Below are 12962 nucleotides of genomic sequence, written 5' to 3'. Positions count from 1 at the left end.
GGCTTTGTTTTTTCTAATGCAAAAAATAAAAAAAAATGCAAGTTATAATGGATTGAGCTGACGCATTAAAGACCAAATAAGTCGAACTCCAACCCGCCCAACTCTATTTGTTACAAGAATTTCACATAAAAAACTAGCAACTTGGATACTAAGGTTTTTGTTTTCATTAGAAACTAACTTGTAATCTTTGTATAATTATAAATATTATAATTAAATAACCATATCATATTTGTAATGAGGGATTTTATATTATTTTAATATGAAAAAAATGTTGGGCTTTGAAAGTTTAATGGTTTGCATTGAAAAGATAATAAATAGTTTAGTTTTATTAATTGCATATGGCAAGATATAGATATTACTGTCTCTCTCTCTCTCTCTCTCTATATATATATATATATATATTTCTTTTTTAATTTTTAAAATGTCCAAAATTTGTTACATATATAACGTTCAGGAATCAGGTATTTAGGATAATACTATCAATTAGCTTTTAAATTTTGGTAGAGTATGCAAATTTGTTCCTTCTACATTACTCTATATAGAAAAATAAGGTAGTTAGTCATATTTTTATTTATTTTTTTATAAATAAAGTAGTTATTGATTTATATATTCACATGTCCTTTTAAAACTTTGTTATTATTGTGATACAAATGATAGAATCATGCCTAATAGATTTTTTTATGAGTTATAAAATATATTAAAAAAATTCGAGACATTTCCTATTGTTTTTCTTATTTTTTATAATACTATAGTTGGGGGAAGGGTTGTTCAGCTCACCCATAGACTTGACCCACCTGAAAAATCTGATTGGATCTGAGTTGACTGCCACCCCTACTTGACTGCTCTGGCAATTGGCGGCGAGTCTCTTTCTACACAAACCGATGTCGGTGGGTCGGTTGTGGATCTCCTCCCCTAAAACCTGAAAAACTCAAACTAATTGAATAGGAGGCCCTTTTTTAGGCGATCTAGTGAGCTATTAGCCATTTATAGCAAGATCTTAGCTAGATCCGGCTAAATTTATATTGAATCTAGCAACATCTCACTAGATCTGGTGATGTTTTCATCGGATTTTCATTTTTATCTTACTGGATTGTCGTCGTTTTTTAGATCTATGACACCAACCAAATCGATTGCTACCATTTGAGGCCTTGATCTATCTAATCCGATCAACTTTTTTGATCAGTGGTGGGTTGAGAAATGTTCCTCCCAATCAGGTCAGATCTAGGGGTTGAGCCTAAACTCGATAACATAATCTGTGGATAGCCTAGTTGGGAGAGGGGGATATAACCTAACCTGTGGACAGCCCTAGTTGGGAGAGAGGGATTTAAACATAGAAAATTGGAAAATATTAAATTATACAAATAAAATCATCTTGAAAAATATACATAGAAAGAAAATACTACCCAAGATTTAAAATTTAGAACATATAATAATATTTTAATAAACAAATCAAAGCGTTAAAATGAAGAGTGAATCAAAATCCAACTTTAGAAAAGTTTTAGAAATTCCGCGCAATGTTTTAAATTAGATAATGTTATGCTTAACTTACTATTTCTCCCTTCTTTTGCTCCCATTATTTATTGTATCTTGTTGATTCTCTTAGATCACGTTCCATGGGCTGTGTTGAATGGGATGGGAGTCCACTGGTCCCAATAAACCTGTCTTGTTCACTGACTATTTTTGCCAGTCCCCACCAAGTCAAGTGGCAATGCAGGTGCCAAGTGGTGCAAGCAAGACCTGAATTCCCAAAAGTTCTAATAAACTTATAATTTTTATTTTATTAAAGACTGACTATTTTATTAGGGCAAAGAAAACATGTACAATCGTCATGTAAAGAAACATGTAAAGTTTTACTAGAAATTATCCCCTACACCAAATCAAATAATAATAATAAAAAGGCTATATCTAGCTGAGGAATATTGTTCATTATAAACGTTCCCAAAAGGACTTTACGCTGTTGGTCAATTCTTCTTATCCCCTTACAGTCTTGCACTCATAATTACATAGAAAAATTGGACAAGTTAGTTTGGCAGAAAAGTATCGAGGAACAAGTGGTTGAAATGTTTCAAAAAAATCATGGACTTCCTGTTCTTCAAAGTCTGTATCACAGCCCACTAGTTCTCCCCTCTCTCTAAAAGCCTAAATGATAAGCTTCTTAACCCAAGTCTTGCCTTAAACTCATGTCAATGGTTTCTTCAAGACTTGTCTTCCTCGTTTCCATTTGCATACTGCTTTCTCAAGCCGTTGCTCAGCCAGTCTTCCTCTCTTCCTGTTTAGGCAAGGGTAACTACACAAGCAACAGTACCTACAATACAAACCTCAAACAAGTCTTCTCCTCCCTCTCCTCCAATACAGAAATTGACTATGGGTTCTACAATTTTTCTTATGGCAAAAGCCCTGACAAAGTATATTCACTTGGACTTTGTAGAGGAGATGCCAAGCCAGATATTTGCCGTAGTTGCCTCAATAACGCTACAAATCTTCTCCCTCAGCGTTGTCTCAATCAGAAGGAAGCAATAGGATGGTATGACTATTGCATGTTACGCTACTCATTCCGTGACATATTTGGCAAGAAGGAAATTAGTCCTCCTGTCTATAATTGTAGCGGGAATAACGTATCAGGCAATTATGATCAGTTCAGTCAGGACCTGAGGAACTTGTTGGATAGCCAAAGAAGTCGAGCTGCTGCAGGCGGTTCTCTTCGTAAGTTTGCGGCAGGAAATGCAACAGCACTAAACAATCAAAAACTATATTCACTTGTGCAGTGCACACCTGATTTGTCCGATCAAGATTGCAGTGATTGCTTGTTTGGGGCTATGGAAGATATACGAAATTTTTGTGCTGGGAAGCAACGTGGGAGAGTTGTCAAACCCAGCTGTAATTTATGGTTTGACGTTGCTCTCTTCTATGACGCCACAGCTGATAATGCATCAAACAACACCCCTGCTGCAAAAGGTACCAATGCCATTAAGCTTAAAATGTAATCCATTTGGATGCAACCTTTTGGTGAATACTTATTTGCTTTGCTGAATGTAGATTAAAGAAAAAAAAAAAAAAAAAAGACTTTAAAAAGCTTTATAGGAGCAAATAATGTCTGTTAGAATTAATATTTAAGTGATTAAACTCACAATTTCCTATAACTTAAAGGACAATCGGTAATTTAACAAGGTTAAAAGCTTACAACTTTTTATAAAGGGGTCCTTGTTACTTTCCCTATAAGTTCTCAAGTTTCGAAACTAATTTTAATTTTGTTACTCTTTCCATGTATCCATTTGAATCTTTTAACATACATCTGTCAGATTTTTTTATGTAAACATATTTCTGGTTTTGCAGGAAAGGAGAGTAACAAATCTCAAACAGTCATCATAGTTATACCCATTATTTCTTTTGTGGTACTAAGTATAATCTCCTTCTGCATCTACTTAAGAGTCAGGAAACCAAGGGAGAAACCACAAAGTAAGTAAAATAATTCGTTTATTTCTTTTTGTTATCCCAAAATTTGAATTATTGCAAAGATAATAACAAAAAATGTCAGAAATTATGTGCTTGGTTACATAGATGTGCTTCCGAAAATTCTCAGGTATGTGTGATATTTGTGGGAGTAAAAAATTCCACCTATATTATGAGCCTATGAGGACAAATTTCCCAACAAGTATTAACATAAAACACGACATACTTTGGGGATTATTTATTTATTTATTATTTTTCATAAAATGATACTTAGCTACTACAAATTATAATAATTAATGTGTTCCGTTGATAAATTGACTTGCACTAAAGCAAACAAAAATTTATTATATACTAATAGATATGAGTTTCCTATCTAGAAGGTTTTGATAAATAATTAGTTTTTAGAGGTCATTGCTGTTGCATGCGCATATTTTAAATTGTGTTGGTTTTAAATAATGCACTAACGTCTTGTTCAGGTGAATCTGTGGATGAGATTGGAAGTGTGGAATCTTTGCAGTTAGGCTTTGGCACTATTAACGTTGCAACAAATGACTTTTCTGATGCAAATAAGCTTGGACAAGGTGGATTTGGTGTTGTTTACAAGGTAAACCTAACATTATCAATAGCCTTAAAAAGGATAATTTAATGGGTAGGACCTGCTCATGATTGAAGTAGGGTATTGATTAAAACACTTTCCCTCCTACCCCCACCCCAAATTGGCAAAGTTTGTAGTCAGGATGCACATATTAAGTCCAAAGGGTTAAATATGTTCTAATCTAATACGGTTTCAGGGTAAACTCTCCGATGGACAAGTTATTGCTGTGAAAAGGCTTTCAAAAAATTCTAGTCAAGGAGATCTTGAATTTAAGAATGAAGTTTTGTTAGTGGCCAAGCTTCAACACCGAAATTTAGTTAGACTCCTAGGATTTTGCATGGAAGGAATTGAAAGGCTTCTAATTTATGAGTTTGTGCCCAATGGAAGTCTTGATAACTTCATTTTTGGTATGATTTTACTTCTACCTTTATAAATTATATTCATTGTAATTTATTTTGATTACATGTCTTTTGTGGATAGATTTCCTTCACATTTTAGTCCAATATAATATATTTGATTGACTATGTAGATCCAATCAAGAGTGTCCTACTAGATTGGGCAAGACGCTACAAAATCATAGGAGGCATTGCACGAGGTCTTCTCTACCTTCATGAAGACTCTCGATTTCGTATTATTCATCGGGATCTCAAAGCAAGCAATATCCTATTAGATTTTGAAATGAATCCAAAAATTTCAGATTTTGGTATGGCAAGATTGTTTGAACTTAATCAAAGCGAAGGCAATACCCGTAGAATTGTGGGGACCTAGTAAGTATCAATCTTTTTTTTCTTGACAATCTAGTATCTTACCTAGGTATACTTTATGTTAACGTTGTACAAAAAGATACAACATGAAAGGCTAATAAGTATTTTTGAAAATAATTGTGAATGTGCAGTGGATATATGTCTCCAGAGTATGCAATGCATGGACAATTCTCAGTAAAGTCTGATGTCTATAGTTTTGGTGTGCTAGTGTTAGAGATAATAAGTGGACGAAAGAATAGCTCCTTCCGCAATGGAGAGAATATTGAGGACCTTCTAAGCTATGTAAGTATTTTTATTTTTAGGTCTAATGGCACATACACCCCATAAGTATAGAGTGGTAGGTCGGACTGCATGTTCAAATACCACCATGTGGTGGGGTGGGGGGTGAGGGGATTAAATGGCACAACGGGAGTGGAAAAAATAAATTGAAACAATACCCTTTTATCTTTAGGATGTGGAGTATCAAGTATTCTACTGTACCTATTACTATGGCACTAATATTGTCCATAAAGTTACAAGTTATTGATGTAGCTTGTGTAGCTAGTTGGCTTTATACCAAATACATAGGAATCTAGCACAAATGAAGGATGAGGAGGTTAAAGGAAATGAAGAAATACATCAAGTTGCGTTGCCCAAATATATTTCTTTTTAAAACACAATAAAATAATGTTTTCTTGAATACTAAATAAGTCAGTTTAAATTACCTTGCAGGCATGGAAAAATTGGAAACAAGGTATAGTTTCAAATCTTGTAGATCCCACGTTGAAGGTAGGTTCGACAATTGAAATAATGAGATGTATTCAGATTGGATTATTATGTGTTCAAGAAAATGTAGCTCATAGACCAACTATGGCATCTGTTGTTCTCATGCTTAATAGCTACTCTATTACCCTATCAATACCTTCGAAACCTGCATTTTTTATGAACAGTGATACTGAATCAAACGTTTGCTTGCAATGGGAGCATGATTCAAGGGTGACAGAGTCAAATCAATCTAAAAGTAGCTCTGTCCAAGCTTCGATAAATGAGGTGTCAATCACAGAGCTATCTCCTCGCTAATGTTTAATGAATTTGAAGTGTAATACTACTATTGTCCTTATTTATTTATTTTAATTGAAGAATACACAATATAACAATATATGAGTTATTGATGATACATTAACAACGGTAGCATTCTTTTCAAAACCCGAACTATTTAGTGACCCAAAAGAAAATTGGCTTTCTGTTTTCTTTTCAAGAAAACAGAAAGCCACATTATGATTTGCCAATCTTACTCTCTCCAATTTCAATTTTTCTATTTGAATCATATGATATAAAATTGAATTATAAAAAAAAAGGATTTGGTATAAAATTAATTTTATGTATGTTATAATGTTAAAGATATTGTCATGTGATGTCTTGTAATATTTTACTTATATAGGATGGTAGTGGCATTTTTTCATGATTCCGTATTACTGGATTGAAATTCAAAGTTAGTAATTATGGTGATTCTAAAAAAAAAAAAAATGGTAATGTTGGAACATTGATTTTGCATAAGATTTAAAATGTGGCAACATGAGGGAAAACAAAAGAAAGGCGAAAAAAAGTGGAGTACTTTTCAATTTTTTATTTCTTGTCCCATATTTTATTGTATTTTGTTGCCTTCCTTAGATGAAATAATTCTAATGAAATCATTTTTATTTTTTTATAAAATTTTCAAAATAATTGAAGTAACAAACTATTAATGATAAACAATAAAAAAGAGAGAGGTTATTGTGAGCCTACTTAAAAATCAATAACTTTGTCGTCTTCAGTTAACAAGAAAAATACAATAAAATAAAATCAATAACAATAACAATTTGCAAAAAATAAAAATAAAATTGTGGAAAAGATTGCATACCTCTAATATTACTCCATTTAGATGCCATTCCATGTGCCGTATGTGTTGAATGGGATGGGAGTCCACTAAGACCAGTACACCTGTACGTTGACTACCATTTTTTTTTATTTTTATTTATTTATTGTAAAACATTAACTAGATTTCATTAATATGGACTAGAGTCCAATGAGATTACATCATTCAAAATCTGGAGTTCAATTGAGGGAGGACTATCCTCAACCCATATTATACTATCAGTTACATTCTTTGCATTCCTAGCTACAAAGTGAGCAGCTACATTGATGTTTCTTCTGGTATGCTCAGCCTTCTAGGAGTTGAAATTCAGCAAACATCGCTTCAAGCTTTCAACAATCTTTAGAATGGGAAGGGCAGGAGGGTTGGAACTATTTAAGGCTTGTATAACTAGTTGGGAGTCCCCTTCCACAACTATGTCCTTTAGCCCCAGGTCCCAAGCCAAGAGAATTCCTGCTTCAGCTACTTTAGCTTCTACTTCTAGGACCCCCAACAGGAAATCTACATTCCTGCACATTGCGCCCATCAGCTGCCTCTGGTCATTTCTAATAACCACCCCAATTCCACAACAGCTCTGTTCTTTGAACATAACAGCATCTATATTGACCTTGTACTTGCCTTGAGGAGGAGGGGCCCAGTGCTTGATCATAGGACCAGGTGGGGTTCCTTTATAGTGGATTGGTATAGAGGCACACACTTCGTCCTCATATTTGTTAGCCTCCCATGCAATGGTTTTCCACTGTTTGCAAACTCCCCTATAACGAGTTGAGTTTCTGTTGTTCCACAAGCTCTATGCCGTGATAGCAAAATCGTTCCAATTCTTTTCCCCCTGCGCCTCCTTTAGCAGCCAGACCATGTCTAGAAATTCCTTTGGAGGGTTGAATTAGGTTGTCAATCCTGAATTTTGTTTCATTCCAAGTTTCCTTTGCAATCATGCATCCCCACAAGATGTGGCCAGATGATTCACTATCACTACAAAAGTCACACTTGTCCTTTGTTAAGACCTTTCAGTGTAGCAGACACTGCTTCTTGGGGAGTACATTTTTACAGGTTCTCCACATAAAGTGCTTAACTTTGTTTGGACACTGTAAGTTTCATATGACCTTCCATATCGCTGTCATTTTGGAGTTGTTGGAGCAACCTGGGCTTTCCTCTCTTCCCTTAGTGTCAACGAGATATTCAGATGCTATTCTGTATGCACTCTTGACAATGAATATGCCATTTGGGGACTTCACCCAGATTTGGGAGTCCAATGGGTTCATGGGGCTGATTAGGATGCTTAGGATAGCCTCAGCTTTGTTGGGGAGGAAAGTGCATCTCATTAAGGTGACATCCCACTCAGCCCTTTCCTGCACAATAAGGCTTGCAACTTTCACTCCACTTCCCATTGAGGGATCTATTTCTCCTTCCAGATTTTAATGCTTCTCCCATCACCAACAACCCACCTTGCCCCCTCCTTAATCACTGGTTTGGCAGCCAAAATACTTCTCCATATATAGGAAGGATTTTTTCCCACCTGAGCTTCCATGAAGGAGGAGTTCATGAAGTATTTTGCTTTAAGTACTCTATGGATTAGGGAGTTGGGGCTTTGTTGTATCCTCCATCCTTGCTTGGCTAGGAGGGCGAGGTTAAAGGCTTTCAGGTCCCTAAATCCCATAGCCCCTTTTGCCTTTGGTTTGCACAAATTTTTCCACGATTGAAGGCCTTTTTCTTGCCTCTGCCTAACATTGGGGGTAAGGCCAGGTACTTTTCATGTTGTTTTACAATTTGGGATCCAAAGGTATCCTTCACAAAATTTTGAATTTCTTCTTTCATATTCTTGCTGAAAAAAGCGAGGTTTACTCCCTGTTAAGCTTTTGTCCTCCTTTTCATAGACATCCAACACCGAGGCCACATGCTTACATTCCTCCATCTAATCAATGTCTCTTTCTTTCCATCCTATCTTCTCATCTGGGTGCATAATTTCATTGAAATCCCCATAAACCAACCATGTTATCTTGCATTGGGCATTGAGGGATTCAATTAATTGCCAGGAACTTTACCTTTTGCTCGTGTTGGGGTGACTGTAGAAGCTAGTGGTCCTCCACAGACCGCCTTTCCCTTCGCCATGGACTACCACGTTGATGTAAGAGTGCGAGCAGCTCTTGAAATGTACATCTACTTCTTCCCTCCAAAGCTTCGCTAGGCCTCCACTCTCACCATTTCTAGGGACTATATTCCCTTGAGTAAAGCCTAATTTGTGTTGAAAGCCTTTCATTCTATCAGTGTTTGCCTTTGTTTCTACCAAGAACACCAAAATGGGGTTTTTTCCTTTCACCTCCTTGGTGAGTGTTCGAACTATCGGAGGAGTCCCCAACCCACGAAAATTCCATGCTAAAATGCTCATTGGTTTCAACAGTGCTGCACCGTAGCCACCACCTCACTGCCAACCTTAGTTTTATCTTCATTTAGACTTTCCCTTATCTGACCTTTCCCCTTCTTTCATTTGGTGTTTGGTGTGTTAGGATCTAATTCCTGCAGATGGGACAGGGCCAATTCTTTTTGTTTTTTCTGCGCTAACTTTTTTAATTGGGCTTGGCTTGTTGGATTTTCTAGCTAACCTTTTCCAATGCCCACTTTTGGGGCCCAGAGTCTCAGCAACCCACCCGTTTTCTTGGTTGAAACTCATTGCTAGCGGGCTCGAGTTGTCATCGGCCCATGACATGTTTTCTTTTACCTCTAAGCCCATTTCTCTACTAGCTTTCGTGTATCTTATCTTTTCTATAGGTTTACTAGCTCCCACCTCGGTCTTCGTTCTCTCCCATTGCATGTCTCCCTTTAGGTCTGCTATGGGTAGGATGTTTGTCAGGGAGTCCTTCCTTCTTATGTCTAATCCATCTTCATCTTTTTCTTGTAGTAGGTTGACCTTTCCATTTCCATGATCAATTTCTAGCATTTGACACATCACCCTTGTTCCCTTTGGACAGTGGCTTGGACCAAACCCTTAACAGGAAACCTACCCATCCACGTGATCCTCACTTACTCTCATCCTCTCATCTTGCTGGATCTTTTCTCGTGTTGGCTTTCTCGCCACTGTCTCCTCCCGACTCGAACTAACTTTTGGTCTATTTACTTCTTCCATTTTTCCCTAATCTTTTCCCACATGTCTACCTAGCTCTCCTCTGAGTCACGTCCCATATTGCATACAATCTTCTCTATCTCTATTCCCCGTACTCATCTTTTCTAAACAGTCATTTTCTCCATGGTTCAGCATCCCACACTGGTAGTAGGAGTTGGGAAGCTGCTCATATTTGAAGAAAATCCATCTGCTCTCTCCACCTTCAATCGTGACTCTTTTTCCCCTGACCAGCTTTTTTGTAGCATCGAAATGTATTCTCACTCTTAGAAATTTTCCCCACTGTACTCCTTTTTCAGGCACATCAATGCCTAGCACCATTCCAATCTTCGCTTCAATCTCTATGCCTGATTCTCGTGTCATGCTCTTTAGGGGGAGGTTATAGATTTGAACCTAAAGCGGGGTCCATTTCAAGACTATCTCCTTTGGAACTAGCTCACCTTCAAAGTCCTGTAGGAGTATAAGTTGCTTCTCGTAGCTCCAAAGGCACATCTCCATTGTCCTTTTTTTATCTCTTCCATAGCCAAATTCCACTAAGAACATGTCTTCTTTGATTTCAGAGATCTGTAGTCCCTTGTTTGGTTTCCACACCATTTTCATGTTCTTCCTTAGAGCTTCCAACATGATGGTGCAATGAGTTAGAATCTTCATAACCACTCAGCTTCTTCCGATCTCCCTCACCGCCTTCGTACCATTTGTTCCTAGTTCAATATCTTCGCCTTCTTCTTCTGTAAAAGTTAGCTTACTCCATAGAGCTTCCAGCTTGTTCGCCATTAGGCTAGAATACCCACTCTCCCTACCTCTGAGAGAGGTTAACAAGACTGGCCTCACCACACCAGGAGGTCACAAGACTTTTCCAAGGGGATGACGCAAGACTAGCATGGCTTCTACATACGTGAGAGCATGAGTACACATACCATTTTTTAAGTTTATAGAAAAGTCCTAGTGGTGTAAAGTTGAAGTAGGTGAAGTAAGACTTGGCTTCCCTAAAATTTTGATAAACTAGTATTTAATTATTTATCTCCATGATTATGAACCAATCTGATATGAGAACTATAATGCATATATTGAATATATGTGATAATTTTTGCTATTTAGTAAAGGTAAGACTAAAATGATAGGAGTTTTTTAGTTCAATTAACACCACCCGAAGTCATAAGGTTTAAATCAAACTACCCTCAACTATCAAATTATAAAAATAAATAATAAATAAAAGCAAAAGTGCAAAAGAGACCAATATAATGGTAGCTCTCCGTAATAGGTCAACCATGCAAGTCCTATATAAAAAGAAAAATTTTTATGAGCAAATATTTTAGAGCTAACCATTTTATTTTAATTTTTTTGATATCTTAATCAAAACTATATGTTCAACAAAATGAAGGGGAATAATGGTATTTACCCCTAATTTGAAAATTATGTAGCAAAATGCTTATGTTTTGAAATTATTTAGTAAAATGCTCTTGTTTTAATTGGAACTCGATTTCAACAAAATTGAGTTTGGTGAAAAACTTGATATCTTCAAAATCAAGTTTTATATATATTTTTAAGTAGAACTCGACATTAATTCGATATTGCTAATGTCGAGTTTCACTTAAATTTTCAAAAAAATTTAAGTGGCAAAATATTCATAGAACTCGACATTAACTTGACATTGCTAATGTCGAGTTTCACTTATAACTCGATTTTGTTAATGTCATGCTTATATATTGTATCTCCTACCCTTGTAAAAGAAATGGGTAGTTGTGACTACTGGAGTAGTTAGCCTAGTGGTCATGGGCTCATTTCTAAGGGTTTGGGAAATGGAGGTCGCAGGTTTAATTTCCGCAATAGAAAGTTCTTGAAAAATAAATTCATACTTACTGGTTGTTACATACAGTGTGACACAACATTGTGTTTTATCTTTAAACTCACATTTGCAATTATGAAAACACAATGTGTTTTATTCTCATTCATTTATCCTAGAAACCCAGGCGGTGCATGTTGGCGAGAGTGGTGGCTGGACTTCTCGGGTTTTGCAGTTCGGCGAGCTATGAGGTTGATAAAGCGGCGCGTGTAACCATAATCCTATTTGGGACTCGAGAATTTTAGCGGCGCGTGGGAGGAGGAGCTAGAGCCATTGTTTGCGCGTGGTGGTGTGTGCGGTTGCCGATGGAGGCCAAGTTCTTGGGCTTTGGTTACAGGAGGTTGTGGGCACGTTTGTGGTGTTGGTTTCATTAGGGGAAGCCTTGATTTGCATAGATATGATAGGGGGAGGCACAAATTGCTTGGGCTTGAGGATCTTGATACAGTAGTAAGCCATGGCGACTGCATGATGCCGTGGAGTCTAGATCTGAAGTTAAGCAGGGGCACTGTGAATCTGTGTTATGCATGTATGAATCTTCTTTACTGTGTAGAGATGTTTGTTTGATGCCAAGAACGAAATTTGGCTCTAGTACCACGATAAATATAGTATTAGTAGCGTGATGTGTTATACCATGTTGTATATGTTAGAGTGGATGCGGAAGGGGAAGTATAAAATAGGAATATTGAGAACACGAGAGTTACGTGGTTTAGCTTTGTCGGCCTACATCCACGGAGGAATCTCTTAAGGGCTATATCTTTTTTGTATAAGAGTGTAGTACAAAATCTGTGTTACAATGAACCCTAACATGAGTATATATAGGAAACTAAATCCTAGATTACTAGTACAAGCAGGAGTGGGCTTGGACCTATTACATTTGGCTAATATATCTAATATATTTCTAACAGAGAGAGTGCCAAGATAGTACTCAGACAACCTTTTCAGCTAAAATTCACAAATCACAACCTTGTCCAATTGAAGGATACAATAAATAAGGGAAGGATCAGCATCTATCAAAATTTTCGGCCAACATCTATGGGAAATTCCCCAATGGCATTGATTGTTACCTAGTAAAAATAAAGTTCAATTCACCAAGGGTAGAAGTAGGTATGTGTTGTGGTTTTTTGGCTCTGCAAAAAGAGGTCTAACTCATGTCCCACCTGTGAAAAATGACAAGTCTCAGTGTGTGGAAATCCAAGCAGAGCGTGGTTCACAAAATGTGGAAAGGAAATGAATGCGCGGACATTTTGGCAAGAAAAGTATAGCTAAAATGGCTTAATCCCTTCATCATCTAAATTGAACAATTA

The 12962-nt window shown here is 36.7% G+C and overlaps 1 protein-coding gene across 4 annotated transcripts in view; it reads left to right on the top strand.

Annotated features, from left to right (window-relative positions):
• Positions 1-1944: 1944 nt before the first annotated feature.
• Positions 1945-12962, top strand: part of LOC115963765 (putative receptor-like protein kinase At4g00960) — a 46043-nt gene continuing 35025 nt past the window's right edge. The window contains exons 1-8 of one of the 4 annotated variants that reach the window (XM_031082917.1): positions 1945-2955; positions 3334-3456; positions 3927-4054; positions 4236-4452; positions 4575-4812; positions 4941-5091; positions 5521-5577; positions 5739-5831. In XM_031082917.1, the coding sequence (XP_030938777.1) occupies positions 2181-2955; positions 3334-3456; positions 3927-4054; positions 4236-4452; positions 4575-4812; positions 4941-5091; positions 5521-5577; positions 5739-5741 (1692 nt within the window). In that variant the 5' untranslated portion in view covers positions 1945-2180 and the 3' untranslated portion in view covers positions 5742-5831. Of the gene's footprint in view, positions 2956-3333; positions 3457-3926; positions 4055-4235; positions 4453-4574; positions 4813-4940; positions 5092-5520; positions 6001-12962 lie in introns of those variants that run through there. The other 3 variants (XM_031082914.1, XM_031082916.1, XM_031082915.1) reach the window with 3 other exon arrangements.

The sequence above is a fragment of the Quercus lobata genome, chromosome 10 (assembly GCF_001633185.2).
Source record: "Quercus lobata isolate SW786 chromosome 10, ValleyOak3.0 Primary Assembly, whole genome shotgun sequence".
Taxonomy (NCBI): domain Eukaryota; kingdom Viridiplantae; phylum Streptophyta; class Magnoliopsida; order Fagales; family Fagaceae; genus Quercus; species Quercus lobata.
Note: the sequence above shows the minus strand (reverse complement) of the source record. Positions and strands in the feature narration are given on the sequence as shown.